Below are 22,774 nucleotides of genomic sequence, written 5' to 3'. Positions count from 1 at the left end.
TAAATATGCCCAAATCTGCACTGATGCAGGTAAATAAACGGTCGTCTAATGCAGTGGTTCTCAACCTTTTTTCAGTGATGTACCCCCTGTGAACATTTTTTTAATTCAAGTACCCCCTAATCAGAGCAAAGCATTTTTGGTTGAAAAAAAGAGATAAAGAAGTAAAATACAGCACCATGTCATCAGTTTCTGATTTATTAAATTGTATAACAGTGCAAAAGATTGCTCATATGTAGTGGTCTTTCTTGAACTATTTGGAAAAAAAGATATAAAAATAACTAAAAACTTGTTGATAATAAACAAGTGATTCAATTATAAATAAAGATTTCTACACATAGAAGTAATCATCAACTTAAAGTGCCCTCTTTGGGGATTGTAACAGAGATCCATCTGGATTCATGAACTTGATTCTAAACATTTCTTCACAAAAAAAAGAAATCTTTAACATCAATATTTATGGAACATGTCCACAAAAAATCTAGCTGTCAACACTGAATATTACATTGTTGCATTTCTTTTCACAGTTCTTTTTGACAGACATTTTAGTGATATTAAATGAGATATTGTAATTATTGGCCTGTAGCATCTGCTGTAGGTGCAATGGATAAGGGCTATTTTTGTGAAAAAGATCAATTATTTGTATAGGCACGGGGGAAACTCTGGGTTTATGGTAATGAATGGAATAGCCTACTTGATTTGATGTTCAGTTCATATTTTGTTGAAGTATTATTCAATAAATATATTTATAAAGGATTTTTGAATTGTTGCTATTTTTAGAATATTTAAAAAAAATCTCACGTACCCCTTGGCATAGCTTCAAGTACCCCCATTTGAGAACCACTGGTCTAATGGGACTCTAGACCATCGCCTAAAACCCGGACGTGCCTCTAGGTCACATAATTTCAACCCAGCAATTGCCTATGTCATCACAACATCCTGTTTCAGCAGTGCTGATCAAAGTCTTTTGCCTGCTTATGAATTTTCGGTGCATCACTGGTCATTAGTGCGCAAATAATAGGCTATATACAGGTAAAAGCCAGTAAATTAGAATATTTTGGAAAAACTTGATTTATTTCAGTAATTGCATTCAAAAGGTGTAACTTGTACATTATATTTATTCATTGCACACAGACTGATGCATTCAAATGTTTATTTCATTTAATTTTGATGATTTGAAGTGGCAACAAATGAAAATCCAAAATTCCGTGTGTCACAAAATTAGAATATTACTTAAGGCTAATACAAAAAAGGGATTTTTAGAAATGTTGGCCAACTGAAAAGTATGAAAATGAAAAATATGAGCATGTACAATACTCAATACTTGGTTGGAGCTCCTTTTGCCTCAATTACTGCGTTAATGCGGCGTGGCATGGAGTCGATGAGTTTCTGGCACTGCTCAGGTGTTATGAGAGCCCAGGTTGCTCTGATAGTGGCCTTCAACTCTTCTGCGTTTTTGGGTCTGGCATTCTGCATCTTCCTTTTCACAATACCCCACAGGTTTTCTATGGGGCTAAGGTCAGGGGAGTTGGCGGGCCAATTTAGAACAGAAATACCATGGTCCGTAAACCAGGCACGGGTAGATTTTGCGCTGTGTGCAGGCGCCAAGTCCTGTTGGAACTTGAAATCTCCATCTCCATAGAGCAGGTCAGCAGCAGGAAGCATGAAGTGCTCTAAAACTTGCTGGTAGACGGCTGCGTTGACCCTGGATCTCAGGAAACAGAGTGGACCGACACCAGCAGATGACATGGCACCCCAAACCATCACTGATGGTGGAAACTTTACACTAGACTTCAGGCAACGTGGATCCTGTGCCTCTCCTGTCTTCCTCCAGACTCTGGGACCTCGATTTCCAAAGGAAATGCAAAATTTGCATGGTTGGGTGATGGTTTGGGGTGCCATGTCATCTGCTGGTGTCGGTCCACTCTGTTTCCTGAGATCCAGGGTCAACGCAGCCGTCTACCAGCAAGTTTTAGAGCACTTCATGCTTCCTGCTGCTGACCTGCTCTATGGAGATGGAAATTTCAAGTTCCAACAGGACTTGGCGCCTGCACACAGCGCAAAATCTACCCGTGCCTGGTTTACGGACCATGGTATTTCTGTTCTAAATTGGCCCGCCAACTCCCCTGACCTTAGCCCCATAGAAAATCTGTGGGGTATTGTGAAAAGGAAGATGCAGAATGCCAGACCCAAAAACGCAGAAGAGTTGAAGGCCACTATCAGAGCAACCTGGGCTCTCATAACACCTGAGCAGTGCCAGAAACTCATCGACTCCATGCCACGCCGCATTAACGCAGTAATTGAGGCAAAAGGAGCTCCAACCAAGTATTGAGTATTGTACATGCTCATATTTTTCATTTTCATACTTTTCAGTTGGCCAACATTTCTAAAAATCCCTTTTTTGTATTGGCCTTACACAATATTCTAATTTTGTGACACACGGAATTTTGGATTTTCATTTGTTGCCACTTCAAATCATCAAAATTAAATGAAATAAACATTTGAATGCATCAGTCTGTGTGCAATGAATAAATATAATGTACAAGTTACACCTTTTGAATGCAATTACTGAAATAAATCAAGTTTTTCAAAATATTCTAATTTACTGGCTTTTACCTGTATATCCATTCATAATGTGACGACCTGCTGGTGGCAATGCCCATCTATCCATCCATTTTCTGCCGCTTGTTCATTTTGGGGTTGCGGGGGGTGCTGAAGACTATCTCAGCAGCATTCGGGTGGTAGGCGGGGTACACCCTGGACAAGTCGCCACCTCATCGCAGGGCCAACACAGATAGACAGACAACATTCACACTAACACACTAGGGCCAACTAAGTGTTGCCAATCAAGTTTAATGATAATGTGGTTTTTATTTGATGTTCATTGTGAAAAATGTTTCTTTAACAATAAACACATTGTTCACGCCTGTAAGGGGATTGGCAAATAATGGGAAAGTGGTTGTTGTGTGCCTGGGGAAGCACACAACAGTGTGTGCACAGGGGGGAATGCATGTTGAAATCGGGCCGGTTATAAGCATAAGATTAGCAATAAGAGTCAAAAATAGCATCAGACTTTTGACTTTGTCTGGAGACTACAATATATTATATTACTTTGTGGTAATTTCTTTTAGGGTAAAAAAAACATTATTTTTAAGGTGTGGTGGCTTTAAGTTTGCCGTGGCAGTGCAACATGATCAGTTACATAAAGGGGAAACCCTGGTGTGCTTGTCTCAAAGATGGATTGTGAATGATAAGCAAAAGTCCCATAAAATGTGCAGTTCTACTTTGAGGCCCACAGCCTCAATAGGGTTCAAGGGTCAGGGGTTCCCCAGGAAAAAAAAATCAAAAAAAAAAATCATTAATACAATAAAATTTATATTCTACTATAGAAATACACAAATTAAATACAATTATTGTTCTTAAAAGAATATGTGAGCTGACCACTCAAAAGTAAGTAAAACCACGTCAGCCAGTGACAAACACAAGCAAGTAGAGACGACTGGAACTGTGTATTGTGTGAATCTGCAACCATCATCTATGACCAGTAACCATTATTTTACAGAAAAATAAGCATATATGTTCTTTTAGGAAGGAGACACAATTTTTCCGACTAATTATGGTGTCTTTGCTGAGTCGGGTGTGGAGATTGAGAACACCGCTCAGACAAGGAGGAAGCATGCAGCCTCCAAGTCAGACTCTGTCCGTTTACAATAAAGCGCTAATTAAAGGTGGGAATCGTTGGGCACCACACGATTCGATTACGATTACAATTCAGGAGCTACGATTTGATTAAAAAAACATTTTTGATGCATCTTTCATTTATGGTATGTACAGTCTATTGATGCAGTTTTACATTTCTTTTCGTTTCACTAAATAAGCGTTGATCACTTGCAACTAAAAAACAACAATTTATTTGGAAAAAACCATCCATCCATCTTCTTCCGCTTATCCGAGGTCGGGTTGCGGGGGCAGCAGCCTAAGCAGGGAAGCCCAGACTTTCCTCTCCCCAGCCACTTCGTCCAGCTCTTCCCGGGGGATCCCGAGGCGTTCCCAGGCCAGCCGGGAGACATAGTCTTCCCAACGTGTCCTGGGTCGGACGTGCCCTAAACACCTCCCTAGGGAGGCGTTCTGGTGGCATCCTGACCAGATGCCCGAATTACCAATAGTTCACAGTAGCACTATACATAATCATAATACCAGGGCGTCCAGCGTCCAGTGAGGGGCATTTTGTACTCCCTCGTCCCAGGAAAGAATGCTTTGCGGAAATCTTTTATTTATAGATCTTTATCGCTCTGGAATAACCTGCCTCAAATTCTCACCGGCATTGAAAGTAAACAGGTTTTTAAAAAGAAATCGACCGGTAAATTGAGAGCTTTGCCTTCCGGCTCAGCTCCTTCTTCACCACAATGGATTGGTACGGCGTCCGCATTACTGAAGACGCCACACCGATCCGCCTGTCGATCTCACGATCCACTCTTCCCTCACTCGTGAACAAGACTCCGAGGTAGGGAGGAAAAAAAACACTTAAATTAATTCCCACATTTATTAAATTAATGAAAATGTGTGCAAAACTGGACAATAAGTGCCCGATAGTAAAGGAGCTGGTCAGATCTCTCATTGAGGTGGCTCGCTGTTGTCAGCCAAATTTTGGAACTGTCTGCATTACTTTATTTCAAATAAATACATCGATTATCGATTATTGACTTTCACGAATCGATTCTATAATCGTCCATGTCCGAATTGCGATGCATCTAAAAATCTATTATTTCCCCTACCTCTAGCGCTAACATGATAGGCAGTGTTGGTTAGTTAGTTACCTGCAATACTAAGAGCAGACTGCAACCTGACATTACCGCTTTTGCTGCTTGTGGAGATTCACTTCCAGTCCAGACGGTATCAAACGCTTCATTCATTCAAAGTTGTCACATGCAATGTGTGCTCATGTTCATGGTGGCATTTACACTCTTTGATGAAATAGCCACTTTGCAAGTATTGCAAGTTGCACTGTTGTCATCCTTTGTCGTGAATAACTCTCCAGTGTTTGTGCCACTTCCACGCTGTACGGGGTGAAGTCATGCACATGAATCTATTAGGGTAACAAAACTGGTGAATGATTCCTAAGACTCAAAACATTGGTTTTTGATTCCCATCCCTACGTAAAAGGCAGACGAAAGTTAGAGAACGTATCTAATTGAGCTTCAATCCGCAGCTGACACCGCCATCGATGCAGGCCAGCAGTACTGGGAGGTTCGCTTCGACAAGGAGAGCAAGGCCTTCGCGGTGGGCGTTGCTTTGCGCAGCCTTGGACGCTTTGACCAGCTGGGAAAGAGCGCTGCTTCCTGGTGCATTCACCTGAACAACTGGCTACAGCAGAGTCTCACTGCCAAGCACAACAACAAGGCCCGAACGCTTGACTGCGCCATCCCAAGCAGAATAGGAGTCTTCTGTAACTATGACGAAGGTAAGTGTGTGAAATAATTGAACCCCCGCCCAAAAATCATGGACCTATTGTGGACTAGTTTTGAAATCAATGTCAGTTTAAAAGGAAGATCACAGGTTGATCTAACTTCTGATCATTTCACCATAGTGCGACTCAGTACTTCGTATGGTCTCGACCTGGCTGTATTCATTCAATGTGCACACAACGTGCTAATGGGACAAAGTTGTAACTGGTCGACATTTATTTATTTATCTTAATGTGTTTTAGTATTTAGTTAGGTGCAAGCATTAGGAGCAACATAAGAGTAATAGCTAAAGGGGACTCGTAAGTGCTGGGGTTGTAGGTAGGTTTGGCTCACTTGACTCTCTGTGGCAGCGAGGTAAAGGGATGTATATCGTTAGGATAGAATAGGAAAGACTTTTATTTTATCCCACAATGGGGAAATTACCTTGTTGCAGTGCAGGTTTTTACATACAGTAACAGAAGTAAAGCGTAATTAGAAACAAATAAATACTACATATTGCTCATTAATATGTATAGATACAAGATAAAATGCAACAAAAAAACCCGTTAACATCCGTACTGCACACCACAAATAAACATCACAGTTATCACATAAGTACCATGTAAACCTACTCAGTGGCCTAGTGGTTAGAACCCTGAGATCAGTAGGTTGTGAATTCAAACCCCGGCCGAGTCATACCAAAGACTATAAAAATGGGACCCATTACCCCCCTGCTTGGCACTCAGCATCAACGGTTGGAATTGGGGGTTAAATCACCAAAAATGATTCCCGGGCGCGGACACCGCTGCTGCTCACTGCTCCCCTCACCTCCCAGGGGGTGATCAAGGGTGATGGGTCAAATGCAGAGAATAATTTCGCCACACCTAGTGTGTGTGACAATTAGGGCTGCAGCTAACGATTATTTTTCTATCGATTAATCTATAGATTATTTTTTTTTCGATTAATCGGTTAATCTATAGATTATTTTTTCGATTAATCTATAGATTATTTTTCCTTTTACCGATTATTTTTTTTATTTAAAATGAAGAGGAAAAAATAAATGTAGGCCAGTTTTTTCAAAAGGCATGGCTTTTATTTACAAAAAAAAAGGTATGGCCACTCAGTCAACATTGACAACAACATGACAAAATATTCTGTAACAATGTAAACATTTAAAACTTTTAACATTTAACAAAATTAAAAGTATCTTATTTGCTTTTTAATGTGCAAATATAAAAGTAAACATCCAATGCAAATCTTAATATTCTGCTATAGTATAAGCATTTCAAAAGTAAAAGTATTGCTTATTTTGCTTTAAAATGTGCAAAAATAAAGATAAACATCCAATACAAAAAAGTGTACAGTGTAAACATTTCAACAAAAGTAAAAGTATTGCTTATTTTGCTTAATAACACAACAATGATAGTATGATTAAAGTGAAAGTTAATTGTTGGTTTGTACATAGTATATGTAACTGTTAATGTTGTAAAAGGTATTTGCACAACTAATTAACGTTAGCGTTTGTGACACGTCTTGTGCCGTGGGGTTCTTTCAGGACCGACAGACTGAACGCCAGACGGCTTTGCCAGGTTTACAATCTTTTAATTTTACACAAAATCTTTTCTCTTCCAACTCTTTTCTCTTTCTTTCCTCGCTTTTCAGCTCCTCTTCCTCGCCTGCTCGTCGTCCTCTGTCTCTGGCTCTCCTCTATGGCGTCACATTAGTGCCAAAAATCCGAGCACATAAAAACTGTTATCGCGCGCTAATTCTCCACTTCGTGCGCACGCGCGACACCATTTTGCGCGCGCGTGGTGCCTTTTGCGCGCGCGTGGTGCCTTTTGCGCGCGCGCGATGCCTTTCTGTGCGCGCGCGGTGCCTTTTTGCGCGCGCGTGTGCGCGCGCAACACCTTTCTGCGCGCTCTCTGTGTACTCCTGGCATCTCTCCTCGCGCTGTCATGTTTCTTTTTGGCACTTTGGGGGCGGGTATGCTTAGACGGCCCCTCCTTTCTGATTGGCTGTGAGCATTTTTCATATGACCAATCATTCTCCAGTGTAGCAACGTTGTAGCCATCTTACCTCGGACATCTAGCCTCAATCATTACATTGATGTCAATGGTACATGTACTAATTAAATTACCATAACTTGCTCGATTTTCGACCAATTTACAAACGGTTTGCCTTGTTACAAATCTTATTACATGTAGATATGACATAGGATGCTGTACCTGTTGAAATTACCTCTTTCGCTTTAAAAAAAAAATGACTTAATTGTGCAACATAGTTGTGTAGGGTCAGTGTTAGTCAGTTCTCTGATTATTTTAAACTGTTTCAGAATACATTATTAAAAGCTATTTTTAACATTTTAAAAACAAAATTCAAAGATTATTTCATTAATTTTATGGCTGAATTAAAAGAAATTCCATAAATTAGAAAACAAATGTTCAAGAAGAAGTGAAAATATAAAATAATGTTATTGCTGGTGGACCAGTTCTGGCTGAAAGATGTGATTATGGTGTTTGTTGTGTTATTATTTATTTGGGTCACAGTTTGTATTACCCTGTATTGTGTTTATGTGGTATGAAATAACCTTCATCAGCGCGCAACATTTTTTTATCCACTTCTTCCTCCGTAAATCTTGATCCATATTGACGATGACCCGCCCTGCTATACTTCTGATTGGCTCTGAGCATTTTTCAGCGTTTTTCGCCTGACCAATCAGAAAGGAGGGGCCGTCTAAGCATACCCGCCCCCAAAGTGCCAAAAAGAAACATGACAGCGCGAGGAGAGATGCCAGGAGTACACAGAGAGCGCGCAGAAAGGCGTCGCGCGAGCGCAGAAAGGCACCACGCGCGCACGAAGTGGAGAATCAGCGCGCGATAACAGTTTTTATGCGCTCGGATTTTTGGCACTAATGTGACGCCATACTCCTCCTCTCTCGCTCCACGTCAGCTTCACTTTGGCTCCTTCCAGTCTCTCTTCCCTCTCTCTCTGCTGCTCCGCTTTTCTTCAGCGAGAGGAGATTGGATGATCGTGCCCAGGTGCGCGATTGCAGCGTCGCTCCCGGCGCGCCCCGCCTCGCCGCTCGCACGCCGGCCCCGCCTCTCCACAGCGTTAAAGAGGAGCGCGTCTTTTTAAACACTGAACAGGCACGCCAAACGCGCCTCTCAGAGCGAAACAGTGTTTTAGTTTATGAATTTACAACGCAGATACAAATGACACATCCATGTTTTTGTGTAATGATGACAACGTATACTCACGCGGACGATTGACTAGTTGATGGTGATGGCAAGAACGCTGTCGGGTGTTTTCTTTTCAAATGTTCGTTCATAGCCGTTGTGCTGCTATGATAGGCCATTTCCGCTCGACACAGTGTGCATACAACAACATTATTAGGCCGTTTATTGAAATACTCCCACACTTTTGACGACTTTTGGCGTGCTTTTTTCTCCTCGCTCGCATCGTCTGCTTTGCGCTCCGCCATGACAGTAGTGTGACGTAAATATGCGACGCGTCGACGCACAAAAACGACGTAGACGTATTTACGTAACCGATGACGTCGACGCGTCGTTTCAGCCTTAGTGACAATCATTGGTACTTTAACTTTAAAGTCTTAAGGCTGTCCCTCTATAATGGACTAAATCAGTCACTCCTCCACAATGCAGCTGCTCGCCTCCTCACTCATACTCCCAAAACATGCCCATATTACCCCGGTTCTCTTTGCTCTCCATTGGCTCCCAGTATGTTTTGGAATGTATTTAAAAAATCCTTCTTTTTGTTTTTAAGGCCATCAGTGGTCTGACCCCAGCATACTTGGCTGATATTTTAACTATTTGCTACCCACCAAGGAATCTGCACTCATCTTTACATACATCTTTGGAAGTACCAAGGACTAGACTTAAAAAATGGGGTGATCGTTCTTTTTCCGCATCCGCACCCAAGTTATGGATCTCCCTCCCACCTGAGTTGCGCGCCATCACGGAGCTAAAGGTTTTTAAATCTATCCATCCATTTTATACCGCTTATTCCCTTTGGGGTCGCGGGGGGTGCTGGAGCCTATCTCAGCTACAATCGGGCGGAAGGCGGGGTACACCCTGGACAAGTCGCCACCTCATCGCAGGGCGAGGTTTTTAAATCTCAACTAAAAACATATTTGTTTAAATTGGTTTTTAACAAACAATTGCAATATTTATTATTACTGTTTTAATATGTGTGGTTTTACTTGCTTTTAAGTTATTTGTCCTGCAAAGCACTTTTTTGCACCATTGTGATGTTGTAAGGTGCTATACAAATAACCCTTGATTGATTGATGGCTGTGGGTAGAAAGGACCTGTGGTAGCGCTCCTTCTTGCACTGTGGATGTAGCAGTCTAATGCTGGAGATAATTCATACCCTTCTTTTCATACCACTATGATACAAATGTGCGTAGCCGCTAAAAGCGACGAAAAGCATGAATGCTCTTAAGGCATGCACATGGTGATTTATTGATGCTGGAAAACTTACCGACTTTAATTTTCATTTATCTTTTGGTTGATAGACTTATCGAATATTGGCCCAGGCCTAACCAACACTAGGTTAAATTAACAAAAGGAAACCTTTTCTGCTGTCATTTTTAAAAATTAAATTTTGGCATGTTTGTTTACTCTTATTCTTGGGTAAGCACAAAAATGAGTAAGTATTATTTTCGGAGAGGTAGCTTTTGTATGGTGTCGCTTCCTTATTTTTTATTATTTCAAGCTGATTATCTTCTACCTGTGTCTTTTTTTAATGTGTAGCTTCAAGTGAATGTTACAGTGTGTCACAATTACAAGAGTCAGCTGGATAAAAAAAATACAGATAGCTGTATAATTTGTCCAAAATTTTAACGGTCTTCCTGGACCGACCCATTTAGAGACTGGTACCAAAGAATAGCTGTATAGATAGATAGATAGTACTTACATCCCTAGCAAGGGATACATCATACTTGCCAACCCTCCCGGGAGACTCCCGAATTTCAGTGCCCCTCCCGAAAATCTCCCGGGGCAACCATTCTCCCCAATTTTTCCCGATTTTCACTCATAGACAACAATATTGGGGGCGTGCCTTTAAGGCACTGCCTTTAGCGTCCTCTCTCACCTGAAACCTTCACCCCTTAACAGCCTGATGCTGTCCTCACTCAGGTCCGTATGCTGACTTGAGGACAGCCTGACGCCACGTCCGCTTCTCCTCCATAAAAACAGCGTGCCGGCCCAGTCACATAACATTTCACACACCCAAGTGAATGCAAGGCAAAATTGGTCAAAAGCCATACAGGTCACACTGAGGGTGGCCGTATAAACAACTTTAACACTGTTACAAATAGGCGCCACACTGTGAACCCACACCAAACAAGAATGACAAACATATTTCGGGAGAACATCCACACCGTAACACAACATAAACACAACAGAACAAATACCCAGAACCCCTTGCAGCACTAACTTTTCCGGGACGCTACAATATAAACCCCCCCGCACCCCCATCTCCCGAATTCGGAGGTCTCAAGGTTGGCAATTATGGGATACATGGATACATCATGTCTCGTCACTGACGTATTTGTGGTCGCCTTCAGGCGTGCTCTCTTTCTTCAACGCCAAAACAAAGCAGTTGATGCACACCTTTAGGACCAAGTTCCAGCATCCAGTCATCCCGGCGTTCATGGTAAGAAACCGCTGCTCAAAAACAATGCCCTGATTTTTTTTTTCTTTGTTGTTCATCTAATGTCATGCCGATGATTCACAGGTGTGGAACGGCAGCTTCTCGGTTGTGACAGGCCTGCAGGTCCCCAGCATGGTCCAAAGCGGCCAGAGGAGGAACAGCGGCACCAGCAGCTCCAACGCCAGCCTCACTTAGAGACCCAGCACTTCCCAGCGTTCGGCCCTGCACAGCCAGCTCGGCAGCCTCACCTTGCGGTCGACAGCGCAACAGTTAGTGGCTCATGAGATACTGTGCGCTCCTCACACGCAAGGGGGTTGGTTTCTTCAGTCTTCTTGCATGTCAAGCTCAGTCCTACGAATTAGCGCTGGCCGCTTCTCTTCTTGAACCCCTTCACCCTTCCTTTACTGCGGTCATATCTGCTCTCTCCCTGTGCCTTTCTTCTCATTTCCACATCACTGCTGCGAGAGAGACACCTCCCCATTTCACTTAAATGTTAGTGTCTAATGTGTCTTCACGTAGCTTATTGATCATTATGCGCCTCTATGGCTATTTACCCAAATGAAAAACTCTGTTCACTACCCAATTCAATGTTGCTTGTTTATTGGCATCCATAGGGCCTTCCTGTTGCTGCATTACAGGTTGCCAATCAACTTTAATCAAAGACTACTTATTTTGAATGGTGCATGACACGAATGGCTGAAGTCAAAGAGTAGATGTGCTCTTTTCAGAGCTCTGCTGCTTCCACTTTTCTCTACAAGGATCTGTTCATCCTGGTGTTGAACGTCTGAGCCGAGATGTGCTGGGTGGCTAACTAACTAACCTTGCTACTAATCAGTAAACAACTTCTGATTTCTAGTCGAATCCAGACTTGTTCAAGTTCATATTTTCGAGCCGAATTTCACATTGAGGAGGTGATGACTTAATATAAATAAATGATAAATGGGTTGTACTTGTATAGCGCTTTTCTACCTTCAAGGTACTCAAAGCGCTTTGACACTACTTCCACATTTACCCATTCACACACACATTCACACACTGATGGAGGGAGCTGCCATGCAAGGCGCTAACCAGCATCCATCAGGAGCAAGGGTGAAGTGTCTTGCTCAGGACACAACGGACATGACGAGGTTGGTACTAGGTGGGGATTGAACCAGGGACCCTTGGGTTGCGCACGGCCTCTCTCCCACTGCGCCACGCCGTCCCAATATACAGTGGAACCTCAAAACTCGAGCGCCCCCAAAGTCTAAAAAAAATAATAATCAAAAGTCAAATGTGACTCGAGGTCGAAAATAATATAATTCAGTTTAGGGATTAACTCTGTGACTGTGAGTTGCTCAACCAGTGTTGAGGAAAAGTGTGATGATAACCATAGAACAGGAAATGTAACTTACTATGACATCTAATCAATACCATATGGAACAGCAGTATGGGCAATACTAATAAGTAGACAGTTAAATATGCAAATTACCTTTATTTTACATTGAATATATATTATTATTATATGTTACAGAACTAGTATTAATACCACAACCAAACGACTGTTTTCTCTCCATTACATGTCACTCAGGATGACTAGTTTAAATGTATTGTAGATGTTTTTAGTTTCATAATGCTAGTGTTTTTTTTTTTTTTATAAAAGGTTAAAAAGCATTTTAAAATCTTATTTTAAAAGTTAATGTGTTTTATGAGAGCGGCATTTTGAGCCTGTAACAATTTAATGCGCTTTTCATAATTTCATAAGGGAAAAACTTGGAAGTCAAACAGCATGTTTGAATTTAGTGGTTCCACTGTACAATTGTGAATATTCCATGCATGTTCACTCAATCACCTCCCCTCCCCATTGTTGCTTTGTCTTAAAACAACCACAGCTTCATCTTTGTAGCCTCTTTTTTTTCTACGTAATTGTTAAATTTACTTCACAATAGTGTCAGTCATTGTCATCGAAAAATAACCTCTGTCTTCCAAGCCCCTGCTAACAAGACGCTTAGTGATCTGATGATCTGCCACCCGGCTGACAAACGAATTGATGAAGTGTTGACAAGTGTACATGTTTACTTCCTCGTGACTACAACACTTTGTTTGCACCTGAAAAATATGTGTAGGCGCTCTTAAAAAAAGAAGGGAATCTTTTTGGTTCGTTTACATGCTAATGAAATGTCACAACCTAGTGTGAATAGTCATTTTGTTTTCCAATATAACCTCATCAATCAGTGACCTAATAAAGGAGTGAGAGCACTTAGACTCAAGTGTCTGTTTGAGAAGCAATGCGGCTTAGCTAGTACAATAGGAAAAACTATAAACTGATAAGTATCGTATTTTCCGGACCATAGGGCACACCGCATTATAAGGCGCACTGCAAATGAATGGTCTATTGTTGATCTTTTTGCATATATAAGGCGCACCGGATTATAGGGCGCAATAAAGGAGGCATATTATTATTACTTTTTTCTAAATGTAAAACACTTCCTTGTGGTCTCCATAACATGTAATGGTGGTTCTTTGGTCAAAATAATGCATAGATCTTCAAGACGCTTTCTGACAGTCGCTTCCGAATGCGCCGTTTTGTGGGCGGTCTTATTTACGTGGCTCACCTTTGACAGCGTCTTCTCCCCGTCATCTTTGTTGTAGCGGTGTAGCGTGCAAGGACAGGAGTGGAAGAAGTGTCAAAAGATGGAGCTAACTGTTTTAATGACATTCAGTCTTTACTTAAATCAATAACGGAGCAGCATCTTCTCATCCGGAAACAACAACACCGGAAATGTGTCCCGTGAAAAACCGTCCGACCGGAACTCTAGTAACTAAAGTTCCTTGGGTGAATAATGTAAACTCACTACACTATCACTATCTCTTTTCTCTTTCTATCCTCTCATGCTCCTGCACCAAATGATAATATAAATACATTTAATAAAGTCAAATACAAATAAGGCAACAAGAGAAGTATCCTACACTTCTCTTTTGTAAAGTAAATCTGAACAGCCGATATGGGCATCTACATCAACTATATGATTTGCCTGAGAAGCTGGACAGGACAAAAAAAACAAAAAACTCACTACACCGGTATGTTTTAGCGCTTTCATGGCGAGTTTACTGACAGATATAAGTAAGAACTTTACACTACTTTATATTAGAAATGGCAACAGCGGAGGGTGAATGTGCCATAACAAGAAGATAGAGAAAAAGAAGAAGCTCATCGATGGACTACAAAGGCGGACGCGTGCAATTTTTCCGGATTTATGCGGATCCCAAATACAGATCAGCAGGTACCGGAAGGTAAGAAAAGTTTCTTTTGCATAATATTGTGAAACAAAAAGCCAGATAATGTCTCACCTTATACACACACCATTATAATACTCATATGTTGAAGCACATCAAACGGTGCAGCCTCCACTTATCTCCTTATGTGTGACTGCCATCTACTGGTCCCACTTGTCATTACACCATGTACCAAATAAAATTGCTTTGAGGTGGGTAAGCTCAACCAAACATATCCCTTACATTAGGCGCACCGGGTTATAAAGCGCACTGTCATGTTTTGAGAAACAAAAAGGATTTTAAGTACGCCTTACAGTCCCCCTTCCCCCCACCCCTACCCAGCTGTAGAGTAACAGACGTGTTCACCAATCAGAATTATTGAGCTTTGTGTCCTTTTGCTTCCTGGCCGATCAAAGGTGTCTCTCTCTCTCTTCAAACACGGAGGAAGATGTCTGACTTTGTAAATTGCTCAACAGTAGAATTAACTGAACGCAGTGAGCCCTCTTTTCCGTCATTCACAACCTTTGTATGTGTGGGCGGAAAGCGCAGCGCCAGCTTACACACACAGATGGAAGCACGGACAGAGTGCCTCGCGACTAACTTTAATTACCAGTATGTGTGAATATTGAGCTTCCACACATAATTTAAATTTTGCTTACAGAAAGGAGAATTTTTTTATTTTTTTTTTGTTTATTTATCAGAATCACAATCATCTTTATTGGCCAAGTATGTAACACACAAGGAATTTGACTTGGTACTTTGCTCATTTTGTTATTTAGGATAAAGTTATTTACCTTCCAATTATAGTTCAATAGTAAACATATCTACAGTAATAGAAAATACAAGTTGATATCCTTTTAAATGGTAACTTGCATTATTGTTATACTGTATATCATGATTAATTACTGTATGGTTTTTATCGGTTATTTCTTCAGTTTAAAAGCATGATATAGACAAAAGCTCTGAGTCCGCACAAAGCCAAATATTTTTGAAAGTAGCATATTGTTCTAATGTGTGGCACCTCGAGACAAGAATATGTTGCTTGATAATCTAAAAGTAACATGTCTTCTTTCACTTGTTATTTTCACATTTTTATGTATAAAATATATAAACGGCAAATTGAATCGCAATTTTGGAGATCGCGCAGCCTTCGAGCACATACTGAACCGAATGTGAATCAGCACCACATTGCACCCACCTCCTTTTCAGGTGAATTGATTAGTCATAGGATTAGTTTTTCATAGGAAACGTCAAACGTTAACAAATAACATTCATCAACAGTGACGGCAGTGAATGGCAGACTATATAATTATGTTTTATTCAACCCCTTAGTGAGAACTCACTTTTCATTCTTGATTTATTCTTGGAATCCATAACCGGAATCTACTAAACTCAGCTCATGTTGATGTCTGATTCAGTTATTAATTCTTATGTAACACCGAGAAGCTGACTGGAAAAATGCAAAAAATAAAGCAAAATGTCCTACACCTGCAGTGATCCAAATTTTATAGAGACTGCTTTACCCGTCCATTGACCGTGTCATGGATTTTTTTGTGGTTTTTGCCTATTTGTTTCCTCGCAAAACCAACAATAATGTAATCCCACCCCAAACCAGAGGTATTAATTAAATGCTTTATTTATCCCTTTAAGTAAATGTTTGATTTATTAATCTTTGGAATCTTCTAAGTTCGTACTGTCCCAATTTGGATTGAATTGTGTTATTAAATTGGACACATAGTGATTCAAATCTACATTTAAAACACTTTCTTGTGGTATAGATGAGAGATTCTCAAACTGTGGTACTAGTACTCGGGTTTCATCTAGTGGTTTGCCAAAAGAATCACTGAATTAAATATTGAAACACATTGTTACTGTTCAAACTGTGTGTAATGTTACAGTGGCCAAAAATATTAAATATACTTAGTAATTAAAACATCAGCCTCATTTTTAATGAATGCGTAAGCCAACTACGCTAATGTATTTTAATGTTGGTCAATATGGTGGTACTTGATGAAACGAAAGAAGTTTGAGAATCACTGGTGTAGACGATATGTGTGGTGTAAATGTTGCTCCAGAGTCCCATTTATAACCCGTTTTTAAGAGACTTGTCTGCAAGATGTTCATTTGTGGTGGTGTTCCAAGAATACAATTAAAAAGTATCAGAATTTATCATATGAAAATATATAGTGTTAAATACATACCGGTAAATATACGGTACAGGCCAAAAGTTTGGACACATCTTCTCACTCACAACACAACTGTTGGTCCCAACCCCCATTGATAAAGCAAGAAATCCCACTGATCAACCCTGGTAAGGCACACCTGTGAAGTGAAAACCATTTCAGGTGACTACCTCTTGAAGCTCATCGAGAGAATGCCAAGAGTGTGTGCAAAGCAGTAATCGGAGCAAAGGGTGGCTATTTTGAAGAAACTAGAATGTAAACATGTTTTCAGTTATTTCACCCTTTTATTGTTAAGTACCGTATTTTTCGGACTATAAGTCGCAGTTTTTTTCATAGTTTGGCCGGGGGTGCGACCTATTCTCAGGAGCGACTTATGTGTGAAATTATTAACACATTACCGTAAAATATCAAATAATATTATTGATCTCAATCACGTAAGAGACTAGACGTATAAGATTTCATGGGATTTAGCGGTTAGGAGTGACAGATTGTTTGGTAAACGTATAGCATGTTCTATATGTTATAGTTATTTGAATGACTCTTGCCATAATATGTTACGTTAACATACCAGGCACATTCTCAGTTGGTTATTTATGCCTCATATAACGTACACTTATTCAGCCTGTGGTTCACTATTCTTTATTTATTTTAAATTGCCTTTCAAATGTCTATTCTTGGTGTTGGCTTTTATCAAATAAATTTCCCCCAAAAATGCGACTTATACTCCAGTGCGACTTATATATGTTTTTTTCCTTCTTTATTATGCATTTTCAGCAGTTGCGACTTATACTCCGGAGCGACACCGAGGTACATAACTCCACATGTGTTCATTCATAGTTTTGATACCTTCAGTGACAATCTACAATGTAAATAGTCATGAAAATAAAGAAAACGTATTGAATGAGAAGGTGTGTCCAAATTTTTGGCCTGTACTGTACATCACTGCTAGTTTTTTTCAATCATGGTTGAAAATAAACTTCATAAACCTTTTATAGAATCTCCGGTACACCTACCCACTCATAGGTTTAATCCAGTTCTGCATAAAAAAGGTATTTTTAGCAGCGTTCATGGCACTGCATGTCACACATCAGTGTTATTATGCGCATGCCACGATTAAAATAAAATACTGTAATACTTAATCCTACCTTATCTTGTTTCCTCAAACCAAGTCATAATGTCGCCCTATTTTTCATTTTTCCTTTAGTGTTCTAATGTTTAATCCAATTCCGTGGTAGCTCAAATGTTGAGGACAAACACGGAAACATTTATTTTATAGACCTTGAGCATGAAACGAGAAAGAATGTACGAAAGCTCCCGCGGTAGCAGTCTCGCTCAGCAAAAAAGGAAGGAGGCTTGCTGACACAGAATGTCCAAGAATGGACACATGTCTGACCACCTCACTGTGATGTCACAATGTAGCCAATCTTAAAAAAAAAACACCTCAAACAGAGGCATTCAAAACTGAGTGCAAGCTCCTGCTAGTGTTGTGCGGTATACCAGTACTGGTACTAATGAATCAAAAACGGTACTATACTCTGTTTGAAAAGTACCAGTTCCCGGGCATGATGGTGCGTCGTCACGTAATGACATTGCTGGTTTACGAGCATAGGAGCATGTTCAGCAGCGCACAATCACGGAGTACTTACAAGCAGACACAGTGTGTAGACAGAAAAGGGAGAACGGACGCATTTTGGCCTAAAAACTAACGATAAAGGTGAAGTTGTCATGATCTGTGGTCTAGATCAGTGGTCCCGGTCCATGGACCGGTTGGTACCGGGCCGCGGCCGCACAAGAAAAACATTTTTCTATTTATTTTTTTTATTTTTTATTTAATTAAATCAACATAAAAAACACAATACATACATTATATATCAATATAAATCAATACAGTCTGCAGGGATACAGTCCGTAAGCACACATGATTGTATTTCTTTATGACAAAAAAACTAAACCATAACCCCCCCCCTACCTCCCGGTCCGTGGGACAAATTTTCAAGCGTCGACCTGTCCGCAGCTACCAAAATGTTGGGGACCACTGCTCTAGATCATGTTTTGTTTAGTTATGTTCTGTCTGTTTGACTCCAATAGTTCCTGTTTGCGCTCCCTTGTTTGGTTTCCATGGCTACTCATTGGTTTCACCTGCCTTATGCACGCACCTGTTCTAATCATGAGATCACTATTTAAGTCTGCCGTTGTTAATCACTCGTTCTGGCTTCATTGTTTGCGTCACGTTCATGCCGAGTAAGTTTTGTTCATTCCTTGCTATAGCCTACGCCAAGTCCTAGCTTCACGTGTTTTAGGCATGTTTGTCTTTTTTGTTCTTTGCCTGTGTTTTTGGTAGTTGGGTGATTTATGTTTAATAAATCAAATCCTACCTTTACGCCTTCGTCCGGAGCCGTCAGTGTTGCATTGGGAGAACGAACCGCAGTGAGCTGCGAACCCCCACGCGACAGAAGTTATAACACTGAAACGCCCTCAGGAAGAGGTGCTTTAAGACATGGCTAGCTAGCTAGCGGTGAACGTCCATCCACAGTCAGCAGTGTTTTAGCTACTTCTAAATCACTAATCCTCGCCTCCATGGCTACGAATAATGTTCGATTCTTACAAGTATCATCCCTGCAGGACAAGGAATAGCTAAACATGCTTCACTACACACCGTAGAAGGATACAATAGCTAACTGCCAACAGAAAGCTAGCACCCCTGAATGTAAACAAATGCCATTGGTGGATCTACACCTAACATCCACTGTAATGATATCAAGTACAGGCACGTATCTAGTCGATACTACCATATTTTTCGGACTCTAAGTCGCAGTTTTTTTCGTAGTTTGGCCGGGGGTGCGACTTATACTCAGGAGCGACTTATGTGTGAAATTATTAACACATTAGCGTAAAATATCAAATAATATTATTTAGCTCATTCACGTAAGAGACTAGACGTATAAGATTTCATGGGATTTAGCGATTAGGAGTAACAGATTGTGTGGTAAACGTATAGCATGTTCTATATGTTATAGTTATTTGAATGACTCTTACCATAATATGTTACGTTAACATACCAGGCACGTTCTCAGTTGGTTATTTATGCCTCATATAACGTACACTTATTCAGCCTGTTGTTCACTATTCTTTATTTATTTTAAATTGCCTTTCAAATGTCTATTCTTGGTGTTGGGTTTTATCAAATAAATTTCCCCCAAAAATGCGACCTATACTCCAGTGCGACTTATGTTTTTTTCCTTCTTTATTATGCATTTTCGGCAGGTGCGACTTATACTCCGAAAAATACGGTACTATGATTACATCGATATTTTTTATCGTCACAAAATCTTTTTTCCTTTAAAAAAAAAAAATCCTATTATGTTTATAAACTCAGGAAATATGACCCTGGACACATGAGGACTTTGAATATGACCAATGTATGATCCTGTAACTACTCGGTATCGGATCGATACGTACATTTGTGGTATCATCCAAAATTAATGTTAAGTATCCAAACAACAGAAGAATAAATGATTACATTTTAACAGAAGTGTAGATAGAACATGTTGAAACGGAAAATAACCAAATATTAACAGTAGATTAATAATTGTGACAAAATAGAATGAGAAATGACACAATAGTTTACTGCATATTTCAGCAGACTAATTAGGAGCCTTTGTTTGCTTACTTACTAATAAAAGACAAGTTAAGTTGCCTTGTATGTTCACTATTTTTAAGGACAAAATTGTTCTTCGATTGCAATAAGAAACATATGTTTAACGTACCGTAAGATTTTTTGTTAAAATAAAGCCAATAATGCCATTTTTTTGTGGTCCCCCATACTTAGAAAAGTATCGAAATACATTTTGGTATCGGGACAACCCTAGCTCCTGCCCAAATGCATGAATCTTATGATTTGACACTTTGGCATTGTTTAACTTGAGTATATTTTAACATTGAAAAGACAGAAATACTCCTAGTTCCCCTAAAGATTCATTGATTATTCAGTGAGAAACAGAGGAAAAATAAACAAAGAAAAATATAACTGGCTTACGCCGCAAGGTTGTAGAAAATTTTGTAAGGTTTGTTGTGGTTTTGGCTCAAACTTGTTTTCTTGCAACACCAACAAATGCCGGTAACATGAAAAGTATACTCCATAAAAGAAGTCATAAATAGATGCTTTATTTACCCCATTCAGGTCACTCTTGATTTATTAATTATGGGAACTTTCCATGGTTAAACCTTCATAATTGAGATCAGCACCAAATTGTCACCTTTATACATACACACATGATGTAATTCAGATTCATGCATTATTCACTGAAAAACGCACAGGATTGTTTTTTTGTTTTTTTCGACGGTGCAAAGTGCACACCGATAAATGTTTTAAAAAATGTATAAGTGAAAATATGTCACAATGTTTTGTTAAAAAAAGCAAAAGTAATGTCAGTGTGAAAGTCTCAAGTTGGTAATTACCAGATATAACCACCTGAACAAGAAAAAGCATGATGAGCACCAATGGATGCATGAACGGAAATATTCTGCAGAACAAAATTGCGCTTAAACTCATTTTAGATCGGGGGCCACATGGAGAAAAATGTACTCCCAAGTGGGCTGGACTGGTAAAATCACGGCACGATAACTTAAAAATAAAGACAACTTCAGATTGTTTTCTTTGTTTGAAAATATAACAAGCACATTCTGAAATTGTACACATCATAAGGTTGTTGGGTTTTTTTAACACTTAAATGTTGCTGTTAATAGTGTCCTCTCTTTATTTGTCGTTATTTATATTTTCTGAATAAATTATGTGATGATGGTGTTAATTTTCAATCTATCAAGATAAAAAAATAATATCAAAATCAATTTAGTTTGTTATTTATGTAGTTTGATCATTTTCCTCGACTGATGTACTAACATCATGCGGTTTATTTTGTACATATGTAGCATCATCTACAAAAATACAAATAATTGTTATTGCGACATCTAGTGGACACATTTAGAACAGCTGTTTCTTTCATTTAAAAAATTTCAGGTTAATTTTTATACTTAGCAAACTCATCCGGCGGGCCGGATAAAACCTGTTCGCGGGCCTGATCCGGCCCTCGGGCCGTATGTTTGACACCCCTGACTTAAACTGAGCCCAAATCCGGAATAAGGTTCACACAATTACATTTATTGTAAGAGAGAAAGTAGATGGATGATTAGGAGATGAAACTATTGTTTCCATATGAGTTGGGAAATTGTGTTAGATGTAAATATCAACGGAATACAATGATTTGCAAATCCTTTTCAACCCATATTCAGTTGAATGCACTACAAAGACAAGATATTTGATGTTCAAACTCATAAATTTTATTTTTTTTTGCAAATAATAATTAACTTAGAATTTCATGGCTTAGTGGAGATTGCCTCTTTAACTAACCATGACAGATTGAAGCCCGTATTTAAGAGTTGTATTATTGGTGACTGTAATAACAAATGCTAAAATGATGTAGTGCCAGTCCTCCAAGGGGCTTAGGTCTTTGCAAATATTGTTTCCAATGCCTGTAGGTCTTTTTATTGCAAAATTAGACTTGTAAATGTAATTTACAGAAGAAAGACTGGAGGAAAAAAAGAAAAAGTGGTATATATAAAATGGCAGAAGTCGTTTAATTTCAATAGAGTTAACGTCAGTTACTGCAGATAAATAAAACAAGGGCTTGCAGTCAAAGTAATCCTTGATTTTAGTTATCAATAAAACAAAGTTGGATTTGTAAAGATCTGCAAATGTGTGTATGACGTAGACACCCAAATATGTAACATTCTGCAAGGCAATTCTAAATGAGTAATTGTACAAAAAAAATCACCCTTGGTAGCAGAATTTATGGGAAATATCTCACTTTTTTTTTAAAGTTTAGTTTGCACCTAGATTCAAAGTAGTTCGAAGGCTTGAGTGCTTAGAGCCGGACAGAGACGTCATCGTTATACAAACAAAGGTCATCTATGTAAAAATAAACTTGTAAAACATGTTTGTGGTTTCAGCCCAACAATTCATGAACGCACCACACCCTCCATACAAGAAGTGATCATTTGATGCTTTATTTATCCCTTTCATTTCATTATTGATGTATTTATCATCAGAATTTTCCAAAGGTAAAATCCTCCTAATTTGGATCAGCATTAAATTGTCACGCGGGATGTGTATGCTTGGATTGTGTCATTAATATTTATTTATTGATTATTTGCTGACAAACTGAGGGG

At 39.6% G+C, this 22,774-nt stretch overlaps 1 protein-coding gene across 1 annotated transcript in view; it reads left to right on the top strand.

Moving 5' to 3' along the window:
* Positions 1–13,603, top strand: part of fsd1 (fibronectin type III and SPRY domain containing 1) — a 37,625-nt gene extending 24,022 nt beyond the window's left edge. The window contains exons 11-13 of the mRNA XM_061977871.1: positions 5,207–5,458; positions 11,029–11,117; positions 11,199–13,603. Coding sequence (XP_061833855.1) covers positions 5,207–5,458; positions 11,029–11,117; positions 11,199–11,309 — 452 coding nt within the window. The 3' untranslated portion in view covers positions 11,310–13,603. The remainder of the gene's footprint in view (positions 1–5,206; positions 5,459–11,028; positions 11,118–11,198) is intronic.
* Positions 13,604–22,774: the final 9,171 nt, after the last annotated feature.

This window comes from Nerophis lumbriciformis, linkage group LG18 (genome assembly GCF_033978685.3).
Source record: "Nerophis lumbriciformis linkage group LG18, RoL_Nlum_v2.1, whole genome shotgun sequence".
Classification (NCBI taxonomy): Eukaryota; Metazoa; Chordata; class Actinopteri; order Syngnathiformes; family Syngnathidae; genus Nerophis; species Nerophis lumbriciformis.
The sequence above is the reverse complement of the archived record's forward strand: the minus strand, read 5'-3'. Positions and strand labels throughout refer to the sequence as shown.